A 14,980-nucleotide genomic window follows, 5' to 3' on the forward strand; every position below is an offset into this window, starting at 1 on the left:
ACGATATACTTGGACAATTTTCCTTAATTCTAAGAGTGATGCTGCTGATGAAATCATCAATTCATAAAGAAAATGGAAAATCTCAACAGCATAAGGGTCAAAGAACTCAGAAGTGATCATGGCACTGAGTTTAGAAACCACACTCTTGAAACTTTTTGTGCTGATCAAGGGATCTCACAAAACTTCTCTTCCACTAGAACTCCTGAGCAAAATGGTGTTGCTGAAAGGAGAAATAGAACTCTTATAGAGGCAGCACGCACTATGCTCAGTGAGTCCTCTCTTCCCAGTAGGTTTTGGGCTGAAGCAGTCAACACTGCTTGTCACACCCAGAATAGATGTCTCATTGTCAAAAGACATGACAAAACTGCTTATGAAGTTTTAAGAGGAAAGAAACCTCAAATCAAATACTTTCATGTATTTGGATGTCCTGTCTTTATTCTTAATAATAAGGATCATTTAGGGAAATTTGATCCTAAAGCTGATAATGGTTACTTTGTTGGATACTCTTCTATTAGCAAAGCTTTTAGAGTATTCAATACTTGTCTTCAAAAAGTGGATGAATCAATTCATGTCACTTTTGATGAAAGCTCTTCTGCTCTAAGAGATATCCAGCCATCTTCTACTGAAGAGATCTTCAATGAGTTCATAAACCCTCCTATGGAGGATACTGACTCATATGTCGATGCTTCTTGCTCGCCTCCTCTTGATCAGCAACTCACTGAGGATAGTTCAGCAGACCCTGAGCTGGAGCAAGTTGCTGCTCATATCTATACGATTGAGCCAGTTGAGCCTATCTTAAGGTCAATCCATGCAGCATCAACCAAACCTAGATCACTGGCTGATGATGTGCAAGTTGATGACTCTGGTGATGAAGAATTTCATGATGCTTCAGCTAACACTGAGGGTATGGAGTCTGCTGACGACTCCAACATCAATGATAACTCAACTCAGTCAAATAACTCAATGATCATCCTGACACTGAACCCACTGTCACTATTGACCTTTCTTCATATAATCCTCTTCCTTCTGTTCACATCTCCCCATCTTCTGCTGATACTCAACTAGGTTCTTCTAGTGCTCCTTCACTTAGGTGGACAGCCAGTCATCCTGCTCACCAAATTATTGGTGATCCTCAGCAGGGCATTGTGACTAGATCAGCGACTAGAAACACATGTCTATATGTTAACTTCTTGTCAATGATCACTCCCAAACATATTGGTGAGGCAATGGCTGATCCCTCTTGGGTTGCTGCCATGCAGGAAGAACTCACTCAATTTCAACGACAGCACATCTGGTTTTTAGTTCCTTTACCACATGGTAAGGAACCTATTGGTACCAAATGGGTCTATAGAAATAAAATGGACGAAGACGGTGTTGTTGTACGCAACAAGGCTAGGCTGGTTGCACAAGGTTATCTTCAAGAAGAAGGAGTCGACTTTGATGAAACCTTGGCTCCAGTGGCCAGATTAGAAGCTATACGCTTATTTTTGGCACATACTGCTTATCGAGACTTCAAGGTCTATCAAATGGATGTTAAGAGTGCCTTCCTAAATGGAAAACTCGATGAAGAAGTCTATGTCGAGCAGCCACCTGGTTTTGAAGATCCAGCCAAGCCACATCATGTCTTTCGTCTCTATAAGGCCTTATACGGTCTTAAACAAGCCCCCAGGGCTTGGTACGACACTCTCTCAGAATTTCTTCTCTCTAACAACTTTCAGCGAGGATCCATTGATAGCACTCTTTTCATCTTTCGAAAAGGTGCTCATATAATATACGTCCAAATTTATGTTGATGACATTATCTTTGGATCCTCAAGCACTAAACTATGCAAAAAGTTTAGCTCTCTAATGTCATCTCATTTTGAAATGAGTATGATGGGAGAATTAACTTTCTTTCTTGGTCTGCAAATACGTCAGCTCACTGATGGTATTTTCATCAACCAGGAAAAGTATATCCGAGACATGTTGGCTAAGTTTGATATGTCTAACATTTCTCCAAAGCCAACCCCCATGTCTCATCCCAATAATCTCCATGCTGATCCTGATGGTAAGCATGTGAATCCCACTCACTATCGTGGGATGATTGGCTCGCTAATGTATCTTACAGCGAGTCGTCCTGATATTATGTTTGCTACTTGCTTATGTGCAAGATATCAAGCATCTCCTAGAGAGTCTCATCTTCTTGCTGTCAAACGCATCTTCAAATACTTTAAGGGCACTATGACCTTAGGTCTTTGATATCCCAGGGAGGCAAATTTTGATCTAGTTGCTTACTCTGACTCTGACTATGCTGGTTGCATGTTAGATCGTAAGAGTACCAGTGGAGGATGTCAACTGTTAGAGGGGAGATTAACTAGTTGGTCTAGTAAGAAACAACATACAGTGTCCATCTCCACTGCTGAAGCTGAATATGTGTCGGCAGCGAGTTGCTGTGCACAAGTCCTCTGGATGAAACACCAACTCGCTGACTATGACTTAGATTACTCTAAGATTCCCATTATGTGTGACAACACAAGTGCGATTGCTATCACACATAATCCCGTTCAACATTCCAAAACCAAACACATAGACATTAGGTATCATTTCATACGTGACCACGTCATGAAAGGGGATGTTGAAATTTATTTCATCCCCACTGATGATCAACTCGCTGACATCTTCACAAAACCCTTAGACGAAAAGAGATTTAAAGATCTTGTCAGCAGGTTGGGGATGTTGAATGGTGACTCAACTATCTAACTTATATGTCATGTGTAAGCTTAATTGGACTCAGCAAGTTTAAGTTTTTCTTACTTGCGTAAAAACAAAATAAAGGCAATGGAAAGCCAAAAGTTTCCATCTAGTTCAATAGCAAACGGTTATTGGTAAAGACTCATAAAATTCGTTGATCCCTGTTGCTTTGGGAAAAAGCAAAATAAAGGCAATGGAAAGCCAAAAGTTTCCATCTAGTTCAATAGCAAACAGTTATTGGTAAAGACTCCTAAAATCCGTTGATGGCTGACAATTTGCCAAAAATTGTATCTCAGCGACCATATGTGTGTCACATGCTCGCTAAGACATGTTCTATTAAATAAAATAAAACATATTAAATAAAACATAGGACTGGATCTGAAACTTACTATTTCGGATGTAACTATGTTGGCAACGTGGCAGTCTTGTGTGCCACATATTATATACCTTTACAAAAGAGTTACCCACTTGTTTTACTCAAGTACGTCATCTGTCCACTTGAGACCATGACTATGCCTCTGTTGGTCTGTATCTGTCAGACGCATACGGCGCATACTCGAGTATTTTGAAAATATCTTTTTTTTCTTTTTCAAAACGTTACTCACAAAGGGTTTTATAAATATAAATTTATATAGGGTTACAGTTGTTAGACGACTGTAGATGTTGAAAATGAGGAAAGAGAAAAAATCTCTTTTGTCCTTTCATTTCTGACCAATCACATTCCCTCGCCACACCCTATATATACAACTTCATACCCATACTTCCTTTTTCATGCTTTCTTTCAACTATTCATTCTCTTTAAAATCTCTCAAAAAAAATTCTTCATCTTCTTAAAATCATCATCTCTGCTTTCTCCGTTCTCTGCATCTTCATATCTTTTCTCTAAACTTTAAAATGGCTTCATCTTTTCAAACTCCATCTGCTTCCGCCGCCACTCAAAAGTCTTATCTAAATTCTTCTTCCTTTTCTCCATCTGCTAATATTGTAAAATCTTCAAAGATCTCTTTCAATGCTTCTGAGATGGTTGTTAAACCTAATAACCATCTCGGCTCGTCTGAAGTACCGAAAGGTACAAAAGGATATAAGCCAATTCTTGATTTCATTCACGCTTCCCCTGCCAGTTACTATATAATGGCAGATCCGGAGAAGATTTATGTTCATCTTCTTCGTGAATTCTGGTGGACGTGTAACTATGACGAGTCCACCCAGTCTATAGTGGGTACTGTTCGAGAAGGAACAAAGTCCATCTCTATCACTCCAGCGTCATTACGCCGTACTCTACGCTTCCCACAAGAAGATGAGGACAATGTATTTGTGGAAGCTGCTGGAGATGACGAGTGGAAGGCATGGTTGCCTTCCATCGGGTACAATCACAACTTGAGGAACCCTCCGGCTATCCCTAGCAATCCACTTAAACAAAATCTCCAGGGATATGGAGGGTTCTATTCACCCATGTGATTCAGTGCATGGGTGGTAACTCTGGATCATATAATCAGGCGTCTTCTACTTCGATGCCTATTATTCATGCCTTAGCGGAAGGAAGGTTTGTAGATTTTGCCTTGTTGATCTTCAATGATATGAAGAACAAGGTCTCGCTGAACAACAGATCTCACACAGTGCCCTTTGTGAGAATTTTCTCCCTCATCTTCAAAGAGGTGCTGGGTGACGAGTATGATCTACCAAATGCTGCCACGATACAAGTCGCACGAGTCGGTAGCAACATCTATAAGCAACCTGCTGAACACTTGGTTGCTCGCCTCACTCCACACATAAAAGAGGTACTCTTCTCCCTAAACTCTTCTTTATACCTCAAAAGCAGCGACTGGGAGGTAGCACTTCTTTCTGATGAAGTGGCTGATACGGTCGCTGCGGACGCTGGAATGCCTTCTGAGGCTGGTTCGCTGATAAACCCCCCAGCGACCTCCAAAGCCTCCAAAAAGACCAAAAATATTCCTGAGGCAGCGTCCCCAACTAAAAATCTACAATCTTCACCCTCCGCTGTCGTCCCAAAACGAAAGCGGAGTGATTCAAAGGGCAAACCAAAGGTTAGGAAGTCCTCTACGCCCAAGGACGATAGTACCCAAGCCACCCCATCAGCAGCCTCCCAACAGGCTGTTGACGAGTTAAACGGGAGCAGCAAGCAGCTACCTCAAATTTCTGTAGGAGAGGTTGGTGAAGATATTGGGTCACCCCAACCCACTAGAGGTCTTAGTCCAAATCCACCCCAAATAAATATTCCCTCTTCTCTTCAAATACTCTCTGAGTCGTTGACAGCAGCCAGATCACAGGTGATGCTAGAGTCAACACCCTCTACGGCCGATGATACCTTGGTGGAACAACACACTGAGGTTGAGGCACCAGGTTCCCTTAACCCCCAATCTACTTCTGTCTTGGAAACTGCTCTTGCAGGGACCGAGACATACATTTTTGGTAATTTGACTGATGAAGAAGCAGGCAGCGAGTTCGACCCATTAAATGATGAAGCTGAAATCACACTCGCTGCTGCTGAAGAAAGTGAGGAAGATGTGGTGAGTGGGTTTTTAGATGAAGACTTGGGATATGTGCTTCTTTCTTCTCCTAAACACTTTGAAGATGTCCCAGAGTTTATTGATGAAATGCCACCTCCTCCAAGGTTCTCTCCAAAGCCCACTGCTGAGTTTGAACTTGATGGTCACTTTGGAGAGTTCGAACTTGAATTAGATGATGCTGAGCTTCAAATGAGATTAATGATGTGCAAGATTGTGAAAATGAAGCCAGCTGTGTATGTCAAAGTTGAGGAGGTGGATGATGAGATTATTATGGAAGTACCTCCTTTGCACCATCCGGATTTTTTCAGGGTTCCTTGTGCTCGATATCCAGTTTCTTTAAAGGCCCTCAAGGTTCCCTCTGCTGATGAAGATCTCCAAACTGCCTTCACTGCTGTCAACGTGCCAGGTCTTGACTATGTTGAATCATGTCAGCTGCACGAACTATTAAGGAGAGTGCAAATCTGCCAGAGCCAAGGAAACAGACAGGGTTATTTATATGGCTGGCTGGTAGACAAGATTGTTGAGTTAAATGCTGATGCTCATGCTCAATTTTTGAAGTTGATAACTGGGAATGATGAAATGATCGATGAGATGGCTGAGTTAAAAGACAAAGTGTTTGGCATCATCAAGGAACGCCACTTTCAGCACAAGTCTCATGAAACTCTCCTCAAAAGAAACCAACTGCTGCTGGAACAAAGTATGAAGAGGGTCAGCACTTCCAACTCTCACATTTCTGCTTCGCTTGCCAAACTTACATCTGAACTGAATGCAGCGAAAGTCACTGAAGTGCCTGGACTCTTATCCTCTCTCAATCAACTCTCTCAATCTAACATTCTATTCACCGCCCAACTTCATAAACTCGATTCCTCTATCTCTTCTCTCTCCAAAACTCAAGAAAATTTCCTCTCCACTCTCACCACTGAAATCTCATCTCTCAAAGCTCAAGTCTTTTCCCGCACTCCCTTCCAGGTTGCTGTGGACAAACAATTGCTTCATGAATCTGTTAGCAGAACAAAGCATCTGGAAGATGAAGTGGCCTCCCTCAAAGGCATGATGGGAGAAATGTTGAGACTCCTCAAAAAGCAGCATGTGGAAGTAGCAAGTCCCTCAGCTACTTTCAAGGGGGAGAAAACAGCTGAGGAAATCCCAACTGAAAATGTTGAGGGGGTGCAAGCAAATGATGATGAAGCTGAGAAAGGTGATGTTGAGGGGGAGAAGGCAAATGAAGAAGGTATTGAGAAGACAGCTGAGGAGGTGCCAGCTGGTCTTACTGAAGTTGTTCCAAAGCCTGCTGAAGTGGTGCCAGCGAGGCCAATAAATGTATCTTCTTTCAAACCAACTCCCGAGTTCCATGCTGCCCTTGAAAAGAAATTTGCTGAAAAGGGTAAAGCAGTCATGGTTTCTCAAGGCAAGCCACCCAAACCTCGTCAGCAAGAAAAATTGATGTCTGGAGCCTTTTCGAAGTCAACAACTGCCTCCACTGATCTTTCTCTAGAAGAAGTTGTAGCTCAGCATGAAAGAATAAGCAAAAAGAAAGAAGAAGAGCTGTCAGCTAAATTCATCAGTGAGCAGATTGTGAATGAAGAATTACAAGGCGCTGACGAGGAGACAAGGAAATTGGGTTTGGCTGCTCTCAAAAGGAATGAGGAGCAATTTTTTGCTAAGAAAGCCAAAACCTTGGAGGAGAGTCAGGCAGCTTACCTCAAGACAAGAGAGATCAGACAGAGAGAAGAAGAAATTCTCAAGGTAACTCCTACTCTCACTCAGCAATGTATGAATTTGTGTATACAAAGAAGAGGAATGCACAAGTTGTTCAATCTGAAAAATGTCAAACCTTCAACACTTGGGCCAACTGAATGGATAGAGATCTTCAAGCTTATCAAAGATAAGAAGACTCCACAATTTGATCCTCTACTCAAGATGGCTGGAGAGCAAATCAAAGACATCCGAAGCAAAGAGCGAAAATACAAAGTGAAAGATTCGCTGCTCAGCTCTGCCAGACATCCTTATCCTCCTCTTCCTCCCCAGCAACCAAGAAGTGGCACCAAGAGGACAGCTGCTGGCCAAGCAGTCTCTCAGCTCCCTTTTATTCTCAGAGTTGTCCCCAAATCTAACGTTGAAGAAGAGCCACTTCTTAACTTAAAGATGCCATCAAGAACTCTCTTCATTGATGGAGAATATGATGAAAAGCTGGGAGGTTTGTGTTTTTGCAACGTTCATGGTCATGAACTGTTCTTTCGAACAAATGAGATTGGCATTGCTTCCTCGGCATTTCTGGTGAAGATAAGGAAATACTACATCAAATCCTCTAACAATCAAGAGTTTGTGAAGCTGATTGATAGAGAGCTGCTGAAGCCTGAACGACAAAATGATGCAGAATTAATTAAGGCCAAGGAAGAATGCATGTGGGAATAGATTGCTTAGAGATATTGTAATGTTGTTATTTTGTAACATACTTGTCATTTATAAAATCAGCATTATACCAAAGATGTCTTGTCAAATATCTATTATAGCTAACCTTCTATTCAGCTGAGTCTCTTCAGCGAATAGGGGGAGATTGTTGGATCAGGGATTCGCTGAGGGACTCAGTGAGTGGCTCATTCAACGAGCTCATACATCTGCAAGCATAATCTATCTTCAAAGTCTAAAGGATATGTTCAATGACTCACCGTCCAGTATTTGTTAGTCAAATATGAGCGAGAATTTGAAGATTAGAAGAATGGTCCCAAGGACACGTGTTGAAAGATCAAGATGAAGACAGGTGACCTTGTACTACTTCGGTGCAGTGAAGTTTCTCTTTCATACCGTTTTTGGAAACAAACAAGATAAAGGAAAGAGACTTCTGCAGATCTGAATGATCCACCAATAGATAGTTGACAACCATCATGTGTCAACATCTACTAGGGTAGTCATGTGATTCCTTATCTGCCTATAAAAGGAATCACTTGACCTTGCCACCAAACTGTTGGTGTGTTCCACAGTTTACCTTATTTTCTCTAAGTAATTTGTTAAGTTTTTGTGTGTTCAAAAACTTAACATATTTTTCTGTTTATTGTTTATTGTTGTTGTTATCAAACAACCATCCATGTTTTCATCGTTTAGTTGAAATACATATAACTAAACAAAGTTCTTTACATCTCATCTTTGTTATTATTATTTCGTATTTACATTATAAGTTAGTTAATTAAAACACAAGCAGTGCATTCGAGGACCATCATTAACATATACGATCCGTATTATTATTAAACGGTCCGTAAGGGACTATATTACCCGTATATCTTGATTATTTGTTACTTTACCAATTTAAATACCAGATTGAACTCTTTTTGGTATACTTTAATATTTTTTTTTGTTGCGTGGGTACCACCCTTTCGTTATTTAAATCTTTTATAACGACTATTGTAGTTAGTTATCTCATTAATCAACATTGCTCGAATTTGAACCCGGAACTTCTAGTGAGGCACAATTTCTCACCTTCGTCTTGAACCACTAGACCAAGTGTTTATTGGTAAGCATTATGAAAACCTATAAACTAAAATCTTGTTTTTTATGATTCCTAGTTTTTGTGTTCCATTAGCGGGTGTGCCGAACGTGGGAGATGATACGTCGGGCATGGAGGTAGGTGCTTGAGTGGTGCCCTCGTTGAGTGGGGTTTTTGGAACTGCGTTCGACATGGTTTAGTGAATCGGTGTCATGGTATTGATGATGGGTTTCCTGGTGAGATAGTATTGGTCCCATGGATGACACCAAATGATTGTGCACCAAACGGCGTCGGATATTTTGTAAGTAAAGAAGCGGACTGAAAAAGGGTTTTAGGTTTATTTGGCGGTTCCCCGAAGGTATGACAGTGCCTCTTTACGCCAATCTATGGGAGTTAGGGTTTTCGGCCAATTGTATGTGGTGCCCATGAATGAGAAATCTTTCTCCTTTTATAGGAGAAGGCTCCTTGGAGGAGAAGGTTAGAGTTTTCCCCTTCCTTTTTGGTTTCGATATACACTTCCCATGTTTATCCGATTTGTTTTCTTTGAGTGATAATCCTTATAGGAATCGGATTAGCAACCCATATATATACTTTTAACAAATGTCTTCTTATCTTTGGGAAGGATTTATGTTAATCCTTTAACTATTTAATTAATCTAGAAACTTCTCCGAGCTCGGGGTTGAGCCCTTCGTGAAAAGCCTTCGTGTTATGTAGGTTTTGTATAGTGGATCGGAGGGGTAGATCGTCATTTAGAATGATTTATCGCGTCTTGTACATCTAATAATAACATCAATCAATATTCGATAGTTGCAAAATACTCTATAGATTATGATAAACTGATCATATGTTGTGGGCCTAGTATAAAAGCAAGTATAATATGTCTTTGTTTTCATATTTTCACGTAAGTAAACAAAAGTACATATGAACCATTTAGCAATTAGTACATTGATTCCGCGAATCTGATACTCATACCTATATATATCATTAATTGTCGTTATGGTTTTTTTTTTTCCATTACCATTTCACATGTGACTAATTGTTTCTGCATTTAGTAAAAAATCCGATTATTGGTATTGTTACGAGTACATGAAAAGGGTCTCCTTATTTGGCCTTACGGATATCCTAGACATTTTTTCTCCTTGGCCGCTCCCAGATTTTATCTATAGGGTTGGGTTCAAATCTAAAGCCTCTTGTAATGTGAGACGTGAACTACTAGACCACCTTGAAAGTGGTCGGTGTTTGTTTTAAATATAATCCTTGAACCACTACTAGATAGCTTAATAGTTAGGGTCCAAATGTTTTCACAAATGTTGTCATGTTCGAAACCTTCTCGTTAAACATCTTGAAAAATTGCAAGGGAAATTGTTCAAAACAATCATGAGGATACCCTAAGTACCACGCCCATACAGGGTCCTGGTGTCCTGCTATAGGGACACTCCGGATTCGACATAAACACCCGATATATATACGTGCCGTTTGTAATCTCCCGCAACGTATTCAAACTTTTGATATGGTTTGTATATCTAACTTTTACGCATTTCAATTTTATTATGTAGTTTTTAAAAATTATGTTATGGGTTTTATGTAATTAACATTAACTTATCTTTAATTTATGTATTTTAAGTTTTAGATAATAATTAAGTAAAGAAAAAATACTAATCATTAGATCTTGACACATGGCAAGAGATGCCCCATGGTGTCAAGTTGCCTCATAGCACAGTTTTTTGAAGAATGCCTCTTCGCTTAGTTGGCGTTATATGTCAAAGACCCCTCTCCCCCAAGTTGCCTCATACCACATAGTCTTAGGGATATAAGATTTGGAACGCGGTTCTTTTCTTTTCTAATTTTAGAATTACACAAATGATTTTTTAAACTAGTTTAATTTGAACGCTTAAAAAACTAAAAATTATTTACGTAATTAAACAAACAATACTTTATTTAGATAAGAATAATTACATTACTTATAGCGAAGCTTGTAGCGCTACCTGCCGTAACTTAATTTTTTTCTTTGCAAGAATGGAAATGCACGCCAATTATTCAAAAGAAGTAGAAGGTCTAAACCTCATGCAGCTATCCTAACTTTGCTGTCAATTCTCCTTGGTGTTTATGGTGTCAAAAGTACAACCCGTGATAATGGTACGACTATTTATTTATGTTCCCTTAACTTTTTCATTAATATGCCATAAAATGGCGTCTCCGTGGATAGAAATCGTATGATCTTCGATTATGTTTAACGCATGGTATATTGGTATTCAGTTTGATATTATCCACCAAAAATGTTCATTTTGTTTTCCTTCTTGTTTATTGAGTAACGATTGTATGCTCTTGTTGCCGAAGAAAATGGCTCAAAGAGAGCCAAAAACGACGATATGTTGTGATGAAATATTATTTAAGTGAGATACCAGATGCTCCATCATCTATACACTATAGACATAAGACACTGTCAGAAAATATTATATAGTAACAATTCATATATTATTCTAGTAGCTATATGTATCTTTAAACCTCCCCTAGCTTATATATAATCCTTGAAGTTGCCCTGTTAAGGATAGTTGCTTGTGTCTTTTTTGTTCCTATTACATTCCTGTACCATATTTTGATCTTCTACACATTCGGATGTCTCTATCCTTGAAGTTTCTTCTTCATTCACATTTGTGGCTACAATGCTTTCATCTCTGATAATAGAATCATTCACTCTATGAGTAGCGTTCTTTGCCTGCAATTCCAAAAAATTAAACAAGCATAACAATATTTTTTCTGAGACATAAAACATAAGATAAGTCGGATAGGTACATACTTGGCTTTCCCAGTTAGTGCGTAATGTTAAAATAGAAAGGGAAAGCCCTTGTGCGATTAATGCTGCAATGATCCCCAACCAAAGTCCCTGCATAAATATTAGAGAAAACTACTTAGAGAATGTTTCAAATGATTCGTGTTAATCAGAATAAAATGCAAATGTCCTTGCCTTTCCTCCCAAATGAAATGCAAAAGCAAATAAGACAGCCAAAGGAATTCCGATAAGATAATAAGATCCCAAATTGACAATTGCACCAATCTTTTGGCGTCCGCTTCCTCTAACAGCACCTAGCAATTTGAAATCAAGATGTAGTATTTGTAATTTGAAAGGAACTAATGTTAATGCAGTATAAAAGTATAGATAATACTTGTGGTTATATATGCTGACACTGACACCATTCATAATCCGTAAGTATATTTTTATAAAAAAGAATAGCCCGGTTAAAAGTTACATGGAAAAATTGTCTAAAATGCCCTTAACGATTAAATCACACTATCAGTGTTTTATCTTTTAAAACATTTTCATTAACCCTTTACATCAATTACTTTTACACTGATTATCTACCCAACTTGTTGCCGCCTCTACCACTAACAGTCGCCGCCACCAGTTAACCACCACACCGTCGCCGCCGCCGCCATGACGACTGACGCATTGCGCATGTACCATGTAGTTGATACTCAATATTAAAGCACGCAAATAATTCATGGACTGGATATAATTACCTGAAAGCACAGATTGGATGCCTTCAATAAAATGAGATCCTGCAACAAGCAGCAGCATCTGTCCTGTGTAACTCACAACTTCTTTGTCACTGCTATAACAATAACCCCATAACTTTCGTCCTGAAATCAGTATTATTGCACCAAATAGACCTTCAGTCACCGTAGAAAACATAGAAACATGTATTGCTACACGTGCTGCTTGTGCCCGTCCAGCACCTAATTCATTTGAAACCCTTACACTGCAAACAATAAGGAACAAATGTAATTAAATAAAACAAACTCGACATCCAATAGCTTTAAATGCTCAAAATCACCTTGTTGCATCGCCTAGACCAAGAGGAACTTGGTACATCATTGTGGCTATGTTCAAGCTGTCACAGAGATGATTTATTAGCCAATCTATAACGACCTAGCTAATATATAATAAAGAACTCAAATGTTTGCGTAGCAGAGATCGATTAACCTTATAGAAAGAACTGAAGCTTCAAACTGTGGATTAGGAAGAAGACCAGACAGCAACACCATCAACTGAAATGACCATATCTCTAAGCTGATGAAACATGTAAACAACGACAAGTTTTTCAGTAAGGGTTGATACGAAAGGCAAAACATTCTTTAATGTTAATGGAAAGTTACTTTTGGATCTTATGTAAACAAATAAAGGTAGTATTCTGGCCCATTGATACTGGGTTTAGTGAGAGCTCAAAAGCTTTTGTAAACATATGTCATTAAGGAATAAACAATATTTTTAATGGCAGATCCTTATAACATGTATAAGAAGGTTATACGTTGCATATAAAAAATCCACCGCCTTAATATTATGATAAAAGTACAACAGTTTTATGCACACACATAGAATTGTCATTAGAAAAAGTTAGTAAGTAAACCCAATGTTGTCTTATACGGATTTTGGGTCCCAATACCGTCTTCGACGGTATACGGGGGAGATTGGGATGTAGATAACCTTACCTGGGGTGGCCAGACGGCTTCCATAGTCCTAAGAAATGTAAAATTAAACTTTAATATTCAATTATATTAGTCTGGGGTTGCCAATTTACCTTAAACTAAATAAATACATGAAAGTAGCTAGTACTAAAAATAGAGAGTTTTATAAACATTGTGGGGTTGCCATTGGCCACCACATAGCTGTTCCACTGACTCTACCTAAGGTAGAGAGACCTCTTCAAGGTTTTACCAAAGGTAGAAAAGTACCTCCAGCCTAGGTGGGAATGAGAATCGAACCCTTGACTCGAACCCTTGACTTCTGTTAACAAAACTCATAAACAAATACGAAAAAAAATAATCTAGAACCTTTACTAGCTAGCATTACCAGATCATGATTGCAGAAGGAACTGCAAGCTTCAAATATGTTGGAATCTTAAGGAAAGCCTCTTTTGAGAAGCCAGTCCAAGTCTTCTTACACGAAGGTGAAACACGAACATAAACCGATAAGAACATCACATTAATCCAAAGAGAAATTGCATTAGCCAATGCTGCGCCTTTACTTCCCAACCCAAATTTGAATACCATAATCCAACATAGTAAAACATGAAGTGAAGTCGTTATTCCAGTGGTTAACATCATAGGAATAACATTGTTTTGAGATTGTAGAAAACGAACAAGGCATTGAAGTAATGCATCTGCAAAAAGACAAGGAATCAAATATCTTGCGTATAACCCGGCTTCAGCTGAGATTTCTGGATCTTGCCTTAAGAACACAAGCAAATTTTCTGCATAAAACCACATGACCGCGAGAGGAAGACTAACTGATGAAAGAACAATCATCGCTCTTTGCATATGAATTCCTAACAAGTGATACTGTGCTGCTCCAAAAGATTGACCACAAAATGTTTCTAGAGCAGTAGACAGTCCAACCTACTCACCACTGAGATGAAATAAGAGGAAAAGCAAGCGACAAAAAAAAATGATAATAAAATAAAATAAATAAACCAACCATTAAACTTAAACCAGTGACAGAAGCAAAAGAAGTTGCCACTGAAGCACCAGAGAGAGCCAGCTTTCCCAAATGACCAACAAACACTAGTGAAATCATTGATGACGCACAGACCAACAGATTCACAATAATCAAAGGCCCTGCTAAGTATAACAGTTTCTTGAATTCACACAATATTTGCTTTTTGCTATAGGATGTCATCCTCTTTTCTGATTTTTGACCCAAATGAGGTATGTGAAGCTCTAGCAGTCGATGTCACCTTTAGCACCTGGTTGTTACTCGTATTATAAATATCTATTGCATTTATTTGTATGGCGGGGCCATTTTGTTTGCTATTTCTTTCATTGTAGAAAAGTACGTTGATAACAAGTTTCATAAATAAAATATTGAAAAGTTTATTAGAAAACCGGAATTTCGTATTTCTTATCTCTATCTATCTACTAATAAAGCTAAAACAGAATCGTAGCATTTTCAAATGACCGCGTAACGCTATATTAAAACGATAAGTGTCATTTTAAATATCTATACTACTATAAAAATTATCCCACTATTCTGAAAAGTTTAGAACTTTGGAACATGCGAAATTACCATTTTACCCTTAATTAATTAATTTACACAATCATTCCACAATATTTTTAAAAACATTCACTATCCCTAAAAATCAAATATCATTGTATCAATTACCTACACTACTTGACGCCGGCGCCATCCGTCAACGCCAACACATCGCAACTAATGTTATTGCCGCCGCATTGCGCGAGTACCATGC

The 14,980-nt window shown here is 38.9% G+C and overlaps 1 protein-coding gene across 2 annotated transcripts; it reads right to left on the reverse strand.

Annotated features, from left to right (window-relative positions):
* Positions 1 to 11,108: 11,108 nt before the first annotated feature.
* Positions 11,109 to 14,478, reverse strand: LOC122593188 (protein DETOXIFICATION 17-like). Of its 2 annotated transcripts, none has more exons than XM_043765559.1 (8): positions 14,212 to 14,466; positions 13,588 to 14,132; positions 12,721 to 12,807; positions 12,572 to 12,628; positions 12,258 to 12,496; positions 11,704 to 11,822; positions 11,536 to 11,622; positions 11,109 to 11,454 (listed from the first exon to the last, which is right to left on the reverse strand). In XM_043765559.1, exons 1-8 carry the CDS (start codon positions 14,410 to 14,412, stop codon positions 11,281 to 11,283), a joined length of 1,509 nt encoding a protein of 502 aa, XP_043621494.1. In that variant the 5' UTR covers positions 14,413 to 14,466; the 3' UTR covers positions 11,109 to 11,280. The 2 variants fall into 2 exon arrangements, 1 of the variants encoding a protein (XP_043621494.1); XR_006322806.1 differs by having other exon boundaries at positions 11,362 to 11,454; positions 11,704 to 11,812; positions 14,212 to 14,478.
* Positions 14,479 to 14,980: the final 502 nt, after the last annotated feature.

The sequence above is a fragment of the Erigeron canadensis genome, chromosome 3 (genome assembly GCF_010389155.1).
Source record: "Erigeron canadensis isolate Cc75 chromosome 3, C_canadensis_v1, whole genome shotgun sequence".
In the NCBI taxonomy this organism is placed as follows: domain Eukaryota; kingdom Viridiplantae; phylum Streptophyta; class Magnoliopsida; order Asterales; family Asteraceae; genus Erigeron; species Erigeron canadensis.

Coding starts and splice junctions, on each gene's coding strand:
- LOC122593188 (XM_043765559.1), bottom strand. CDS start 14,412: ATGACATCCTATAGCAAAAAGCAAATATTGTGTGAATTCAAGAAACTG. Junction 12,808..13,587: donor CCTTCTGCAATCATGATCTG/GTAATGCTAGCT, acceptor ATGTTTCATCAG/CTTAGAGATATGGTCATTTC. Junction 11,455..11,535: donor GCACTAACTGGGAAAGCCAA/GTATGTACCTAT, acceptor TTGGAATTGCAG/GCAAAGAACGCTACTCATAG.